We start from the raw sequence: 17,166 nt of genomic DNA on the forward strand, positions 1-17,166 counted from the left end.
TTAAGTAGAGTGCATTAAAATTAGCAGCAAAAATAGAAGTAACATTTGGACAGAATGAAGAGCGAATGACTCTGAATAGGACTGTAAACTTCCAGCCACATGGGAAGAGAGGAGTGGCAAGACCACCTCCGAAATGGTGTGAGACCATAATGGCCCACGAGAACTAATGTGTTAGTAAAAAGAGGAAAAAAGAAATGTTGTTAAATAAAGCTTTGAGCTCAATTTTGAGGCAATTTTTTGATCAACTGATTTCATATTCTTGAAGATTCTTTTCTTAATTAATTAAAGACATCGTCCAATTTTTTCTATCAACAGCGGAAAGATGAAAATTCTAATTAAGTTTTTTTCATAAATTAAGAGATATTAAATTTACTTCGATCGTTGTTAATATTTGTGGAACTTTCTAAAATCCAAGAATTTCGTGAATCTATAAGAAGGAACTGTCCTTAATAATTGTTCGTTTAAATTTATTCCTAGTCTCTTCCTTTATTCTTAAGAGAAAAACGTACTTTATACCAATGCACCCTCCTTTTTTAAAACAAACGTAATTGATGTCTTCTTCTGATCCAGAAGATTTTGCATTCAGACATGCGCCATTTTTATCTTAATTTCTTTCGCTGAAAATGAGGTCAAATATTCTTCCCTTATGCGAATCTCCAGCTTTTCGTGTTCGTTACAAATCACTATCGCTTGTAGCTCCAAAAAATGTCTAAACATTTCCTTTCCTAAGAATTTTATTTTCGTTTTTTAAGGATCTTGTAGCTATTTTAAGCAAGAAACATAATTTAAATAATTAATAACACTGTAGCTTACAGAATGCTTTAGTCGTACTCGAACTAGCAACACGCATTACACTACCCGAATTTCAGATATCGAGTTCTTTGCCTGAATTTCGAAAGCAGCTAAAGTGATGCTTACTGCTGATCGCAGTTTGTGGAAAACCAGCTGATGAAATGCAATTATGTAAAATCTGCACGCTTCTTAGGAAAACGAATAAAAAATTACGAAATTATTTGGGCGTTAAGTTCCTGTACTAAAATAGGTTTTCTGCTAACGATATCTCATATTTAATAGTTTAGAAGGAATCATACTATGATTCCTTCTAAATGTTCTTTTTTTTTGGTTTTAACCTGTACTAAAAGGGCAAATGTATTAATAACATTCACAATGGGAATTTATATATGATATTGGAGATGTGGTGAAATAAACGACGTTAAAAATAAGTTTCTATTTAAGTGTGAGAAAAAAATAAACTTTTACATCTAAATAAAGCAGGAATCTAGACATTTTAAACATATTTTCAAATTAGTTCATTTAGCATGACTGAAAAATGCGCTAGATTCGTTCTAAATGTGCAGCCAAGCAATAATAATAATAATAATAATAATAAAAGGGACATGAGTCAATCAGTGGTTACGACCTTTGACCACCAATATCATCGATCTGGATTCGAATCCCACAACTGGAGAAAAAAAAAAAAAGAAATCGCGGAGGATAGAACAAAAATCACGAAAGTCGCTTCATTGGACCTACTTTCCCTAAAGTCGAAGTTACGGCTGAGGCAGAGAGTAGCGACAACTGGTTTCGCTCCGATAATTACCATCACCACCTCCACTGGATGTCAAAGCTAAAAAGTCGCGCCTCCGTAGCTGGATGAAGATGAGAAATATTAAACATACTGCGTCGAGTGTGATGCAGGATAAGTCACTCGTGTTCAGGACATAGGTAAAGTAGTCAGTTCGAAAAGTTGGTGAGAGTGGAGCGAATTGCGCTGTTTCCCGTACGGCTACCACAACCGAAGGGCAAGACAATGCAGCCCAATCAACTGGAAGTGCTTCCTGCGCTAGTGACCAGCCAAGTTAGGAAGAAGAAGAAGAAGAAGCCAACGCATGAAGTGGACATCAAAATGAATACGTTCATTATGCGTGCATACTTAAGTAACGAAGCTAGAAAATTCATGACAATGTATAGGACGAAACTACACACTAAGTGGTTGGAACGATGCCCCACCGTTCGGGTCACCGAATAGAGATTAGCAAACCAGAGACGGACCATCGTCAAGAAGAACCTGATAGCTCCTGCAATCTTGGAAAAAATCAAGCAGAATGTGAGTGACCAACTACAAACAATAACGAATATAGACACAATGGAACCAAAACTGCAAGAGGAACAGCATGTACAAGAACTGCAACTCGGAGCTGAAATGTAAACAGACGAGATGTCAATGTCCAGAATAGAAGAAGAGTGGAAGAAAGCCCTAGCAGAACTCGAGGAAATGGACCACACAAAGATCCACACCGTACCGAAGCAAAGACCCAACAGAATCCTGTGGAAAGTCGCAGACCACCTCAATAAGCGAATAATACCAGATTATATGAAAAACAAAGAAGTAACACTAGACACCATCCGCATAGTCATTTACTGTGGCGCTGTAGCAGCCATCAGAATGAACGGAAGAGAAACCAGAGACTAACAAAAAACAAAACGCAAAGACAAGGAAACACAAGCCTGAGAAAGAAGGCTACAGCAATAGATAGAAGAGATAACAGTGAAGATAACAATGGGGGTAACAGAAGTAGAAATCTGATCAGAAAAGTGAAGGCCGTCTTCAAAAAAAGACATCATCACAACTGTCCAACACACAAGGCCTATAATCAGAGGATCGAAGAATACTTTGACACTGTCTGGCAGAAACTCCTGGCACTCAGCAAGAAACTTCGCCGTTAGAGGGAGAGAGGAAAACAGACAATGGGAGATTTGATGAAAACCAGAGAGCCTTCTAGAGGAATCTACCACTACCAAGGCACCAATCTACCAAGCCACAAGAAAGATAGAAAAATGGTACAGAACACTCAACCTCAACAAAGGGGCTACATTCAAACAGATTAGGAACAAACACAGAAAGATGGGCGAAGAAGACACTCGATGGCAGACACTATGATGACCTCCAACAAGACTAGATAGATAATATGACTTCGAACGCTTGATACCACGAACGGAAGGCTCGAGACCAAAGGATTCATGCTCGGCATCCAAGACCAGGTAATCAAAATCAGGAACTACAGTAAATGCATCGCCAAGAACCCAGGAATAATATATTGCACCTGTCGACGATGCCATCTGGCCCCAGAAACAATTCAGCAGTGTGAATTGTTTCTGGGGCCAGATGTGTGGATGCAGTGTGATGACCCAGACGGAGTACACTCTCAGACACGACCAGTTGGCCAGGATAATCCATAAGAAGCTAGCGCAAAAATACTAGCTGATCAAAAAAGATTCACCGTATTATAAGTACCTCTATTCACAGACTATACTAGGACCGTACCATCATAATGGACAAGATTCAACACAACAGACCAGGCATAATCCTCATTGACAAGATGGATATGGCTACCTACCTGATCGACATAGCAGTGCCCATCACCAGTAACCTCCGGAAAACATATGAGGATGAGAACAGGAATACTCAGACCTAAGACAGGAAGTCAAGAATATGTAGCGTTTGGAACAAGTAATGAACACCCCGATTATCGTGTCAACCACTGGCACGGTGCCAAAGAGTCTCCTTAAGAACGTAGCAATAATAGAGAGCCCTTACATGGAACTTCAGCAAGCCACGATCCTGAATATCTGTAGGACAGTAAGAGAGTTCCTCGACCAAGAGTAACAATAAGAATAATAGTAACCGGACAAAACCAACTACCCCATGCACTTGGTACCAGTACCTGTCACGAGACTAAAAAATCTTATATAAAAAAAAGGATAAAAGTTTTTTTTAAATAATGAAGGGGCGTGATGGCCACTGGGCTACCAACTGGTGAACCTGGGTTCGAGTCCCACTTTGCTGGAAGCGAACGATTTTCCAACACGCTGAAAGATCGGAATAATAATAATAATTGTAATAAATTACAATAATAAAAATAAAAAAAAAACATCACGAAAGTTGCTTCAGCGGACGTCCCTTCCCCCATAGTCGAAGTGACGGCTGAGGCAGATATTGGTTCCATCTGGTGTCACTCACAAGAACTAACATTACCACTGAACCTAAGCTGAAGCTAAACAGGCCTTCCTCCATAGATAGACGTAATATCGAAGAGAAGAAATAATCATACTGCATCGAGTGTGGCGCAGGATAAAGTCTCTCGCGTGCAGGCTTTACGCAGAGGGATTGGTTTGAAAAGTCGGAGACAATCTCCAGAGAAAGATATTGGAGCAAGTGGTGCTGTTCTCCTTAGGGCTACAAGAGTAGGGCACAACCAATTGGGAATGTTTCTTGCGCTAGTGACCACTTAGGAAGGAATAAATCGCTAGTGAATGAAGTGTAGCATCGAAATGAATACATGCGAACATTCAGTGAAGTGACCAAGCTAGAGACCGGTATGGCAATGTATAATAGTAATAAAACGAAGTTGAATAGTAACAATCGGTCAATTGATAGTAGACCTGTTAACCACTTCTGTTCGTTTTTTTTTAATCACAGCTCTAGAAGAACTCTTATTTTTATATATTCAAAAATTCTAAGAATGGTAATGATTCATGGGCATTCTTTTTTTGTTTTCTAATAAGCAAGAGAATGAAACAAGAATACATTCATAATGGCGACTGTCTATGAAGAGCCATTGAGCCATGGTACTACAACACAAGAAGAGCAGAACAAGCATTAAGGGAAAACAAAGGATTTAAATCAGCAGCCATGAGCAGTAATACAGAAAGACAAATGATACTGAAACTGAAGAATAGCGATGGTGTACTTATAAACAGCAGAGAAGGCATAATTCAAATAGCAGAAGACTACTATAGAGAATTATACAAGGAGCGAGGGAATGATACCAGCAGTGGGGAAGTTGGATTGCAAAGTAGCAACACATACGACATACCCGATATTCTTCTTGATGAGGTAGAACATGCATTGAAGAAAATGAAGAATCGGAAAGCCCCGGGGGAAGATGAAGTTACTGTAGAGTTGTTAAAATTGGGAGGAAGAGACATAACACAAAAACTGGCAAGGCTCTTCACAAAGTGCATTAGAAAAGGTGTGACGCCTAAGCAGTGGAATAATGCAATCATAGGTTTGCTGCATAAGAAAGGAGATAAATCAGAAATTGGAAATTATAGACCAATTAGCTTGTTATCCCACATCTACAAGTTGTTCACAAGGGTCATTACTAACAGATTAGAAAGAATACTTGATGAGAATCAACCGAAAGAGCAAGCTGGCTTTAGGACAGGATTCTCAACTATGGACCACCTTCACGTAATATCACAGCTAATGGAGAAAGCAAATGAATATAAAACACCATTATGCCTGGCATTTGTGGATTATGAAAAGACATTTGACTCCATACAGCATAAGGCAATGTTTCGGGCACTGGAAAGACAAGGCACAGATACCCCATATATTATGATTTTGAAGAAAATATATGAGAGTCCTACCTCCTTTATTAGACTAGACAAAGACAGTAGGAAATTTAAAATCGAGAAAGAAGTTCGATAAGGAGACACAATATCTCCGAAGTTCTTTACTGCTGCCCTTGAGGAAGCTTTCAGAAGATTAGACTGGTCGCAGAAAGGAGTCAACGTGAACGGAGAGTACCTAAACCATTTACGATTCGCAGATGAAATTGTGGTCATAAGCCACGGTCCCAAAGAATTAGAGGAAGAGAAGCTGAGAACTACACAGCGAAGAATGGAACGAATTATATTGGGAATCAGACTGTTAGATAAGAAGAGAAATACATGGATTAGGCAGCAAACACAAGTAAAGGACATTCTTATCAAAACTAAAGAACTAAAATGGGCAGGATACATAGCTCGAAGACATGATGACAGATGGACTAAAAAAATAACAGAATGGTATCCAAGAGGAGCTAGAAGAAAACCTGGAAGACAAAAGCGGAGATGGAGAGATGAAATTCATGAGTTTGTGAGTAGTAAATGGATGGCCGGTGCTCAAAACAGAAGGAACTGGAAAGTTGCTGGAGAGGCCTTCATCCTGCAGTGGATTGAAAATGGCTGATGATGATAATGATGACTACAACGGTAACACTGAAAAAATAAACACCGTTTTGTATCTTAGTATTATTACAGATTTTTATTTGTTTCCGATTTTGTGTATAAAATATTATAAAATCTGTTTTCTATTTATAACCAAATTTAAATTATTAAATGTATCACTGGTATTCGTCAGCCTATATAACGAAGAACGTGCCATTTTAAAACTGGCTCTCATTGTTACGTATTGTAAACATTCAATATTCGAATTACTCAAATATGCAAATTCATTCGCAATGAATAAAATGTGTAATTTATTTAAAATAAGCTCTAAACAATATATAAATTGCTAGATTATATTATGATGCTAAGCACTTTATATACATAAGTATCTAAATTAAAACATATATTAAAAATTAAAGGGTTAGGAAATCTCTAGTTTTAAATATCGTAGAAAGGCAATATTCGAACGAAATTTTTTTTTACTTTTTATTTTTTAATTTTGTTATAATTATTATTTTATTTATTTTCTTGTTATGGTACTTCCAGTTGAAACTATTAGAGACCATTACTGCTTGTAATAGGTACAGAAATGAGTCTAGACAATTTGCTTGAAGTTAAAAGGGCCAGCGTGAAGTGAGGTGAAAGTACAGCGTTAAGAAAGAAAAGCGACATGGTGCAAGGTCATAAATCCAAGCTTGGATATTCATTAGAGGAGTGGAGCTCTTTGTACGAAACTAATAGACTGGTATACTTGGTGCTTTAAGGAAATCCTCTGACTTTTAGACAATGGTACATCGCCAGTTGGAACCTCTTGAGTAGAATATTTGTGCCAGCATACTCATACAAAGGCAACTAAAAATGTGATACAAAATAATTGAACATTTTATTGTACTATACGTAGTATATACGGCATTTATACAACTTTCCCAGTACTGTGAATAGTCAGGAGCTTTCAAGAATTTTAACCAATCTGGAAAGGGACATTTAAGAAAGAGAGACAGGAAGATTATAAATTAATGGCCCCCTTCAAATAACATGTCATTATGAAATTAAATTTCAATTAATGGATATTTATTTATGTTAAGGAATACAAATATTATAAAATCTGTTTTTGACAAATTATCCATAGTTCCATTCAAGGATTCGTTATCCGTATGGTTCCTTTCATTTCCAATTATTTCCTTTTGATTGCATACTGCAGTTCTAATAAATTCGAATGCTGTGTTTTGTAAACAAACACGGCTTTTCATGAAATTCAATAAACGAAAGGTTGCAGCAATTTAAATTGAAAACTTCGACCGGTGAGATTGTTGTCGAATGTATTCCTGGATGACCACAATGTCACTGCGTTGTTAATCTTTGTAAGTTTGTAAGTTTCTTAATCATTGAAATAAGTTGTTTTTTCATTCGCTTTAAAATTTTAAGTTAGAAGGCGCTCTTAATTCTTTTTCATCATTGAATCATTCCATTTACTCCTATTTTTTTCTTGCACATGACCTCTCGATATAATACACTAAATAACCATTTTATTGGGTACACCGACCCTTTTTATAAGATGGAGCACTCTTCATTAACGGTACCACCTGCACCATGCGATATAAGAGCAGGTGGGCAGATACGTGGGGGATGTGTGTAACTTTGAAGGCGGCATAGTAGTTGACACAAGAAATTGTGATTTTCATGTACGACCTTCTCAGGTATGTTGAGATTAGTCCAAAAACCAAGTCCTTGCGGTAGCAAAGTGGTTATAATCACCGTCCGTCCCACACAGGGTGGAAAGACTTAAGTTCAAATCCCGTCGATAACAAGAGGCACTTTCATAGGTTTTTTTTTCAGTCCGTGACTGAGTTGATCCGTCTCGAGCGAAAACAGCAATGTTTTTACTCCCGGAAAGAATCTTGAACAGAAATGATTCTAGCAACTCGGGTGGATGAAGTTGTTCTCTGGTATTCCTAATATGACATTCTTTTTGTCTAATAAACTAATAACATCTAATAACTAATAACTAATAGCGAGCTTATGGTTGGAAAAGAAACAGCTCGATGCGAGATGTCAACATAATCTGAGAAAGTAACCGAAAGTCTACAATCAGTCATATAACAACCCAGTCTGACAAATCTTTGTTCCTGCTCTTTCACACTCCACCTTCTCGTTGTGCGGGAAGCACAATAGTTATAATCACCGGATGGAAAAGGCCCGGGTTCGAAGAACATTAATGACAAGTCTTCAAATTTTTATTAAGCATTAGGAACTTTTGTGGGCTTTTTGTTCACTCCGTGGCTGAGTTAGTTGGTCTCAGGAATGGACAGCAAGGTTTTTCGTCCAGCAAAACAAACAAACAAATCGACCAAAGAACAAACGCAATTTCTGGACATATTACCCATGAGCAGATGAATTGGTTCTCAATTTTAAGACAGATTTTGTACTATCTTCCTTCAATTCGGCTGCCATAAACCATGCCACCTGTCGGTTTATGACCAGCCTTCGTGCATCTACCTTTATCAAAATATATGGGGATGCGAGTCTACCCACAGTGCTGAGGAACTTCCTGGATCTGCTCCTAGATAAACCTGCTCTAACTTGCATTAAAGTTGTCAACGATGGTCCATGACATATACACATCGGATTCTCTGCTCGGCAAAATGCGATATTGACGTCCTAGCTGAGTCTGCATTTCCATCAGACCATGATCCAATAATGGCACTTTTCCAGCTACCCACATCCAACATAGATGTTCAAATCAGTTTGTGATTTGAACATCTGTGTTGGGTGTGGGTTATCTCACCGACCCTTCACTCAGAAATGCTTCTACGTTGGAAATGACCTAAACTAGCTGCCACTTGCTCTTGCTATCACTTTCTAAACTATAAACACCATTGCCTTCTACATCACCGCTAAAGTTATATCATATTCCCAGGGATAAAATCTTGGAGAACTCCTACTATCACTATTCGTAAAAAACAATTGCTCCACAAACAACAGAAAGCTTCGGGATCAGAACATTACGTAGACTTTACTACGAACATTACTACATAATGTTCTCAGATTTCTCAAATTCTTCTGATCTTCGGGATCAGAAGATCAGAAGAATTTGAGAAATTCAGGATCAGAGCATTACGTAGTAATGTTCTTATCCGAAATTTCTCAAATTCCACACTTCATAATAAAGGGCCTAAACCCTTGATCAATATTCGAAATATGTTGACTTCGGATGCTGAACTAAAGCTTAGTCACTTATACACTGACAACACTCTAATAAAAGCGAAACTTCCTATCTATTACAACTTAAAGGAATTCCGCCGCAACCCACGGCCTGAAGATTGGATCAGATACATTGCAGTATTTCATAATAGCTCTGAACCAAACAACTATCTAATCTCGATCCCATCTATTCCTCCACCCAGACTCTCTCTCTCTCTTTCTCCTAGCAATATTTTCTGAAAGCTAATCGATGCAACTACCTGCCTGGGGGCATCATGTGCTGCTGGAATTGATCATGCCCCACATTTTATAATAAACTGCCTAAGACCATATATTATAGACGCGTTTCTTCAAGTATTCAATTCCATCTCAAATTGACAAGTTTTCCACGACTAATGGAGCAGTTGTTAGTGATTCTATTTCCTAAAATTCACTTTCCAACTGTTTTTCAAGCATTTTTAGACATTCGCGACAGAATAAACTTTACTGAAGCTCTTTGGGGAAAAAACAATCCTCCCGAATTTAGCTGATCATCTCTTAGCTCAAGTTCCAAACTATTCAATTTCTAACAGAGTTATGATTTAAATGTTGCTTGCCATTCGTCTCCATTTTCAATGCTTCCAAAGACAACTCGTTGAGAGGAAAGTAGAATATGATAGTCTGAGCATCCACATTCCCCTCACTTTTCTAAAATTCTTCTTTAAAATCGATGGTGAAATCGTCTAGTTTATGAAGCCTCTACTGCACAACAGAAACATAATCATTGAAAGAGACATTCGCGTTTATCCCGGGCATGCCCCAAAGTGGAGTATCTGTCATCCTCTCGAGAGAAGATATCGTAGTCTATGCAGCCCTGGCTGAGTACCCGCAGTTCTTTGAGATAAACTTGAACCTTGCTAAATCTGTGTCTATGGTCTTTCAACAAATCTACATCCATCCCCGAAATCCGTCCGACCCATCTTTTCAGAAAGAAATGATACTAAGAGCACAATGTACAAAGACCTTGGAACTTCCTCGATAAAAATAACGGCCACATGGAGAGCCTTCTGAAACGCTTCAATGCTTAATGTTGGCATTCTAAACAACACTTCTCGCATATTCAAGATCCGAAGATCATATCCAAATACATTAAATGTATTGTGTACCTGAAAATCCATATAAGCTACCAAGGCTGCGAAACATCTGAAGTCCTTTAATTAAATCTCTACGCTAGCCCTCTCTGTACTATATTCTGTACTTCATGGGCTGGAGAAAATATCCGTTTCTTCTGAACAGATACTAAATACATCATAGGAATCAGTAAGTGATCCTGGCCAGCTAACTCATTTGAATTCAACATATTTTGATTGTTTATTTTGTGTATTATTTTTTAATATACTTTACTGTTTTTGTTTGTCATGGTTACCTCCATTTTATATTACTTTTTCTAATTGTACCTTATTTTATATATAATGTTATGAAATTCTCCTTGCGTTGTCTGCTGTAATGGGTACATCTATGATAAAGATCATTTATTTATTTATAAATAATGTACAAGGGCACCAGGATGTGAAAACGGCTGAGTATTGCCTAATAATTGAGTTAGTCGGGCAAAGGCCGACTTGTTTTTATTCTCAAAAAATGGCTAAATCGATCATAATTTACAGACCTGACCTCCTAACTTCCTCTCATAGGAGAGCCCTCATAAGCACATTAATTATTATCACCGTCATCCCCACACCGGATGGAAAAGACCTGAATTCGAACCCCCTCAATAACGCAAGGCATTTTTATGGGTAATTTTCACGACGTGGCTGAGTTAGTCGGTCTCAGGCGTGGGCAGCATTTTTTTCCCTCCCGGTGAGAAAAATAAATGAGATTCAGGGAACAGTTCATAGTGACATGCGCCGTTACGGAACGTATCATGGGAGCAAGGCATCGAGCTTCTTCGAAAAGGAACACCCGCTGATGAAATTGCTATGGACCTCACCTCACCTCATGCAGCACGTGGAGTAAGTGGAATTTCGTGAGCAACATGTAGAAATGACATTTTCCATAACCAACAGTTATGAGTATTCTTCGCACCATCTAACAGGAAATGTGGGCCCTCTTTCTTGAAGTTTTCAGAGTTGTGTTCCTTAATTATAATCGGTCTTTAGATAACAAAGTATGAAAGGAAATTCTTATGTGGGGATAATCCATTAATTTGGTTATTTAAACATGACAGCATCAAAATTCCCATCTAAACTTCTCCATCTTAGTTCAGATAAATTGCCGGGATAAAAATTCATTCCTCCAGGTATGAATTTTAGTTTATACTAAAAAACCGTTCGAGATCCCTTTAATGTTTAAAATGGTTTGTAAATTATTACAAGAACCCGCACCCGATTGGTCTAAATTTATACTCCCTGAGAGATCTAATAATTTCGATGATGTAACAATCGTTTCTCAGAATTCAAGGATTTCTTTTAGGTGGACCACTAACTTAATACATATTTCGACGTCTAAAAAATGCGAGCTTTAAGTCCTCTTTAAGGCAAACTATAAAATTGTTTCATTCCATCGTAAGACTGTAACTATTTTTGTGAAATGTAACGCGATAACATTGCAAAAAAAAGTGGTCACAGTTCTTGAAAATCTTCGCACTCACCCATTGAAAACAGCATCATCGTTACAACGAATGCGTGCAGACATACAAAAAGCACTAAGCAATTCCTTTCATTAATTTCTTTTTATTTTTTACATTGATGTGAATTGTGGCTATATTTAATGGACATAAACCTGAAATGACTTTCAATATTCTAAAAGGCCAAGGACGCTGTAATAGCGCGGTAGTTATTTCACAATACCTTTATGCAAGAGTGGTTTGGTAAAAGAAAAATAAAAAGCCATAACACAACATTCATTTACAAACCTAACAACATAATCCGAGCATTACAACTGAAAACATGCAATGTAATGTAAAATAATAAAAGCTTTAATACAGCAAAACATTGTAACCACCATCTTAATAGATGGTGGTTATTCTTATTAAAGAACGTCCATACATTTACGAAGCAAGATTATCAAAAATAAGTGAGGTATAAAGATTAAAAGGTTTTTACTTAATAAATTAAAATGACCCCAACGAATTGCATGATACTATTTAGTTTTATAGCGCTTAATTTTATAAATGCGTGCTCTTTCCAACGCTTTTCATCCAGGTCAATAAGACCTGGATGAAAAGCGTTGAAATCGTTGAACTAGAATGATTAAAACACATTTTAGTAATTCTAAAAGCTGCATATCGTTCACTTCAACCACACTCATCTACCTGGTTAATTTTTTACTGACATTCACTGACTAATCAGGATCCTGTCTCATCTAAATTTACGAGATACGTCTTTTTATAAGCCAGTAAACCTATCAAAGGGGCATAGTAGCCCCCGTCTTGCAAGAAATGCTACAGTTTCCAGCATACTGCCCATTCTTCTGCTTTACATCCACACAAATATTCACATTAGAGAAGTGGCGTACGTGCTACCTTCACCCTGAAGGTTTCAGTTTAATTGCGATATAAATCGTTGTAGAGGCAACATCCTTATACAAAAAGACAAATGTTGTGACTACCAATTATCAACTATGTCCATATACATTCTATGAAACACGGAAGGTGCGGTGATTGATCACTGCTAGAAACCTTGGGGGTCAAAGTTACCTGATGCCTTGAGGATTACTTTATAACCTCGGGAGAACTGCCTCCCGAGGTTTGCAGTCTTCGCCCTTATCGTAATGATGAACGCTGTTATATCTGTCGCCCTTTCACCGCTCTATTTTGGTTACTAATAGATGTTTTTATCTCTCTCTCCCTTTGTATTTTTGTGCCTTTCAGCGCTCACACAGTCGTCTATATAAGAGAGTGTAAATGCACAGGCAGAATTCTGCTTTGTATTCTTAATTAACTGCATTAATCTCCACATAAAAAATGCTTCTTAAATCCATCTTGAAATACCAATAAAATGAGACTGTTTTTCCTTTAAAGTCTCCCGATTTTTAACTCTCGCTTTATAGCAAATATATTCGTTCGAAGATAGTTTTAAAACTCTATATAGTGTGAATTACAGAATACAAGTAACGTCAAACATGCGCAGAAAAATAGGCATCGAAATACATTTACGATTTTTCCCAAAAAAATTCAAATGCAAACTCTCGCTGACAAGCGTAATATCAAACGTGGCTGACGTTTTATCTTTAAAAATGGAACAGAAAAGTCTCACCTCATTTGTGGCGTATCCACTGCTTTGTCCATATCCTGTGCACGAGCCATGACCGATAGAATCATAGCCCGCTCTTCCTCCGACAGATTACTGAGGTCAATCTCTGCTGGCAATTCAGGTTGCGAAGGAGGTGGTGTGTTCCACGAGCCACTAGACATTCTTCTCATCTGTCCGCTGCTTCCTCTTCTCACCTGAACGGGGGAGCTAGGCTCCGGAGGTGGTGGAGGCGGTGGCCGGGCCTGCGATGGTGCCGTTGAAGCAGAAACAGCAACAGCAGCAGCAGCAGCAGCGGTAGTAGTAGTAGCAGCAGCACTAGGAGGTACGCTGGCACTCGTTGGACCTGTAACCTGGCCAGGCACCGATGTCGCTCCTTCCCCACCTTCTTGCTGACTCGCTTCGTTTCCCATATCTGTCCTCAAACGTTAGGCTTAGAATGAGGTAGACACTGGAGGTGAGACAGCCCGTTTTAATCTCCTAGCTTCCTTGCGATGCACCGAGTTTCCTATCTTTGGAAATCGGCTGCTTCTACGTGGCAGCCAGAGCAGCCAAAGAAGGCTTCTTTCATGTTGTGCACTCACCGGTAAGGTTTCCGTGTCTGTGTATGTACGGCACTAGCCTAGACTGCTGCAGTTGCACCACCACCACCACCACACAGTAACGAGCTGTTTGTCTACACTGCTGGCCACTTCGCTACCTGCTATAAGTAACCTGATGCACAACACGACACATGCTACAGCAGCCACTACACTACAGCAAGCGGGTGGTTATGTGTAAATATATACATATATATACGCAAACAGATGTATGTATATATATATAAATGTTGTGGGCGCTTGGTATGGAGAAACGTTCTACTCTAGCACACTGATTTTTTTTTGTGGGCAGTCGAAAACCTGCCTCAGTTTCTCGCGTTTCGATAAGAGCAAGCGCTGCAGTGTGCGCCAGATCTCAACAGCAACGTTAGCTTCTAAAGAGCTACGCACGGGACTTGCGCACGTCAGTGCACTCAGATCTATCACGAACATGCTAACGAATTATTAGCCAAACGATCCGATATGTTACAGTGGTAAAAAAAAATACATCAGCGGTTAAAATTTCGTTTGTACTAGTTCAATGTGTCGTTTGCAAATCCAAAAAAATTTTCTACGGAGGCTGATGTGAAACATAGTAACGGTAACAATGGGAAAGTCCATTATTATCGATGGGTGTTCTAAGTGAAAGGGAGTAGAAAGTATAGTAGTGGAGATCACTGTCGTCATAATTAGAGAGGTAAATTATCTAGGAAGGTTCTATCTTATGGACAAAAAGGAATAGAACATTGCTGTTGCGTGCAGGATAAAGATGCTGTGGTAAAAATAACTGAAAATGTAGCTAGAGGAATGTTTGTTTTGCATAATCAAAATCGACACTCGGCTATTCTTGAACGTTTCGTACGTTGTTCAATTAAGCAAAATGTTTATGTAAAAATAAACAAATAAAACGTTTTAATGCGCATTTTCTTTTAATAAAAATAAGGCTTATTTTATATATGCACAAATGCACCTAAAAATTGAGAGATACCAGAAATTAAACAAAAGATTAGCCCGGACCAACCAGCCTTTTAAAACTTTTTATATAAAAGTTTCGAGGTTTTCTTGTGCATGACCTTTAAAATTATTTCTCGTGAGAAGTATATGCTGGACATTTTTCCACTTCATTCTATTCTGGTTTACTTTTAATTGTTCCTCCCGCAAGTAATTTGGCTATGGTGTCGATAGTAATTAAAAGGAAAAAGGAAACAGAAAATTAAAACTTCCAACCTCGTTTAAACGGCTATTTTTAATTGTGTGTATCCAATGCCTTATTTATAAAACTTCCGATAGACCACATGATATTTACTTTGTATGCTTTGTTTTTATTAGAAATACATCTTTAATTCGATAGTATCTAAGATGGGTGTCCGCTTTCACTTCCACTTCTACTTTAGTCTTTTGTTTATCTTATCCAATCCTTGTAGTGCACATTCATTATTTTTACCAGAGGATAAATGGCTCGTAGATATCGAGGATAAATGGTAACAATAACAAATTCCACAATTTGTTATTGTGGAATTCTTATGAATGGAAATATTTTTAGAAATCTAAAACAATATCAGAAAATTGTACTAATCTGATTTGGAACAGGGCACTGTAGATTTAGCAGATTTTGTCGTAAAGTTGAATCTACCTGCTCTTATTGCTGCAAGTCTGGGCAGTTTTCCTGATTATTCATTGATCATGTCTGTTGCACTCGTCTGGACATAGCCCCTAGTGTTTTGTTGTGCAGAGATGGCTTCATGTACCGCTCTTTCTGTCATTATGTTATATACTACACGGACATGCTTCTTTACACCTTTATCAGTATTCAATTTCTAGATTATGGCACGAGATCACTGCTCATCTTCTCTGGAATGGTAACCAAGATGGCTAACCATTTTTTAAATTATTGAATTTATCCGAAAAATGGCCATTAAAATACAGTACTTTGGATTAAGACGTAATATGCCGTCCCTTTTGAAGGTGGGTATCCACTCCACTTCCACTACTAATTCTACATTAGTTTCTTGTTTAAGTGTATCTCTTTATTTTTTCTCATTTTTCCTATTTCCTAATATTACTATAGGCCCATGGTGGTTTCAGTGATGATAGCTGAACAACTCATTATAACGAAATGGCCCGCCTCCAGATCGCAAGGATAGAAACCAGCTAGTAGCAGATTCTGATCACCTGGACTAAGTGGGCCATCGCAAAACACAAACCCTATGATTACACTACGATACGTACACATCACTACGTTGCGCTCTGCTATGTACACAATGAGTTGCCTTTATTAGACTGGAACCGTTTACAAAATAAAGCTATTAAATATCCTTTCTGTCGCTACACTCAAACTGTTTGCTGCGAACAAAGATTAGACCACAACTTGGAAGTATTTTTGCATTTGTTTCATTAAGTGCATGCTCGATTTTATATTCCACAAACTTCTCTCCACATTAGTGCTACAGATTACTTAAATAATTACAAAATAGAGTTTCAGTTTTACAGATTGAAGGGTTGAATCCTCTCATTCATATGGAACGTCGAAAAGGATATAGAGTAGCTCGGTAAACATCATTGACATTAAAACTGCTTTCCACTTTAATGGAACGAGGAGAGAATTTGCACTCTGTGGTAAAATCTCCTCTCCTTGCACGAAACGATTTACAGCTGATCAAACTGTTGGAAAACGTTCATTCAGTATTTAGAAAGCTTATGACTAACAGCGTATGCACACCGATTAATTACGCAGAAAAATATTTACTGGATGTCAATACGGGTCTCGCTTTTTTATATCAGTATGGGATAATCAGTTTTATTGTAAAGTTATCTGTGGAAACAGGAACGAATATTAAAGAAACTGATTTATCTTTAATAGTTACTAGAGCTGTCTTTCTAATTCAAAAAACAGCTTAAAATTAATGAGAGTAATACCTGTCCACTCACTTCCTTCTTTCTGGTTCCACATAATTATCGTGACCTTCATGCAATAGTCCTCAAAGGACCTCAATTTTCCCTTTGAATTCTTTATCACGTCTACGGGTAATAAATCTTCATTATAACTGGCCAATTCGTTTTCATAAGAATTTAAGATAATTTAAAACACTGTGTTTGAAATGGATGGTAATATTCTTACTAATGTTTTTGACTTATAAAAACAAATTAAATCAAAATATGGAACG

At 37.8% G+C, this 17,166-nt stretch overlaps 1 protein-coding gene across 1 annotated transcript in view; it reads right to left on the reverse strand.

Annotated features, from left to right (window-relative positions):
* LOC150076148 (uncharacterized) overlaps positions 1 to 13,837 on the reverse strand; it is a 301,746-nt gene extending 287,909 nt beyond the window's left edge. Inside the window, exon 1 of the mRNA XM_090387269.1 lies at positions 13,431 to 13,837. Within this exon, the coding sequence (XP_090243395.1) occupies positions 13,431 to 13,837 (407 nt within the window). The remainder of the gene's footprint in view (positions 1 to 13,430) is intronic.
* Between the last annotated feature and the right edge of the window lie 3,329 nt (positions 13,838 to 17,166).

This window comes from Mastigoproctus giganteus, chromosome 13 (genome assembly GCF_048544385.1).
Source record: "Mastigoproctus giganteus isolate SK-2022 chromosome 13, ASM4854438v1, whole genome shotgun sequence".
In the NCBI taxonomy this organism is placed as follows: domain Eukaryota; kingdom Metazoa; phylum Arthropoda; class Arachnida; order Uropygi; family Thelyphonidae; genus Mastigoproctus; species Mastigoproctus giganteus.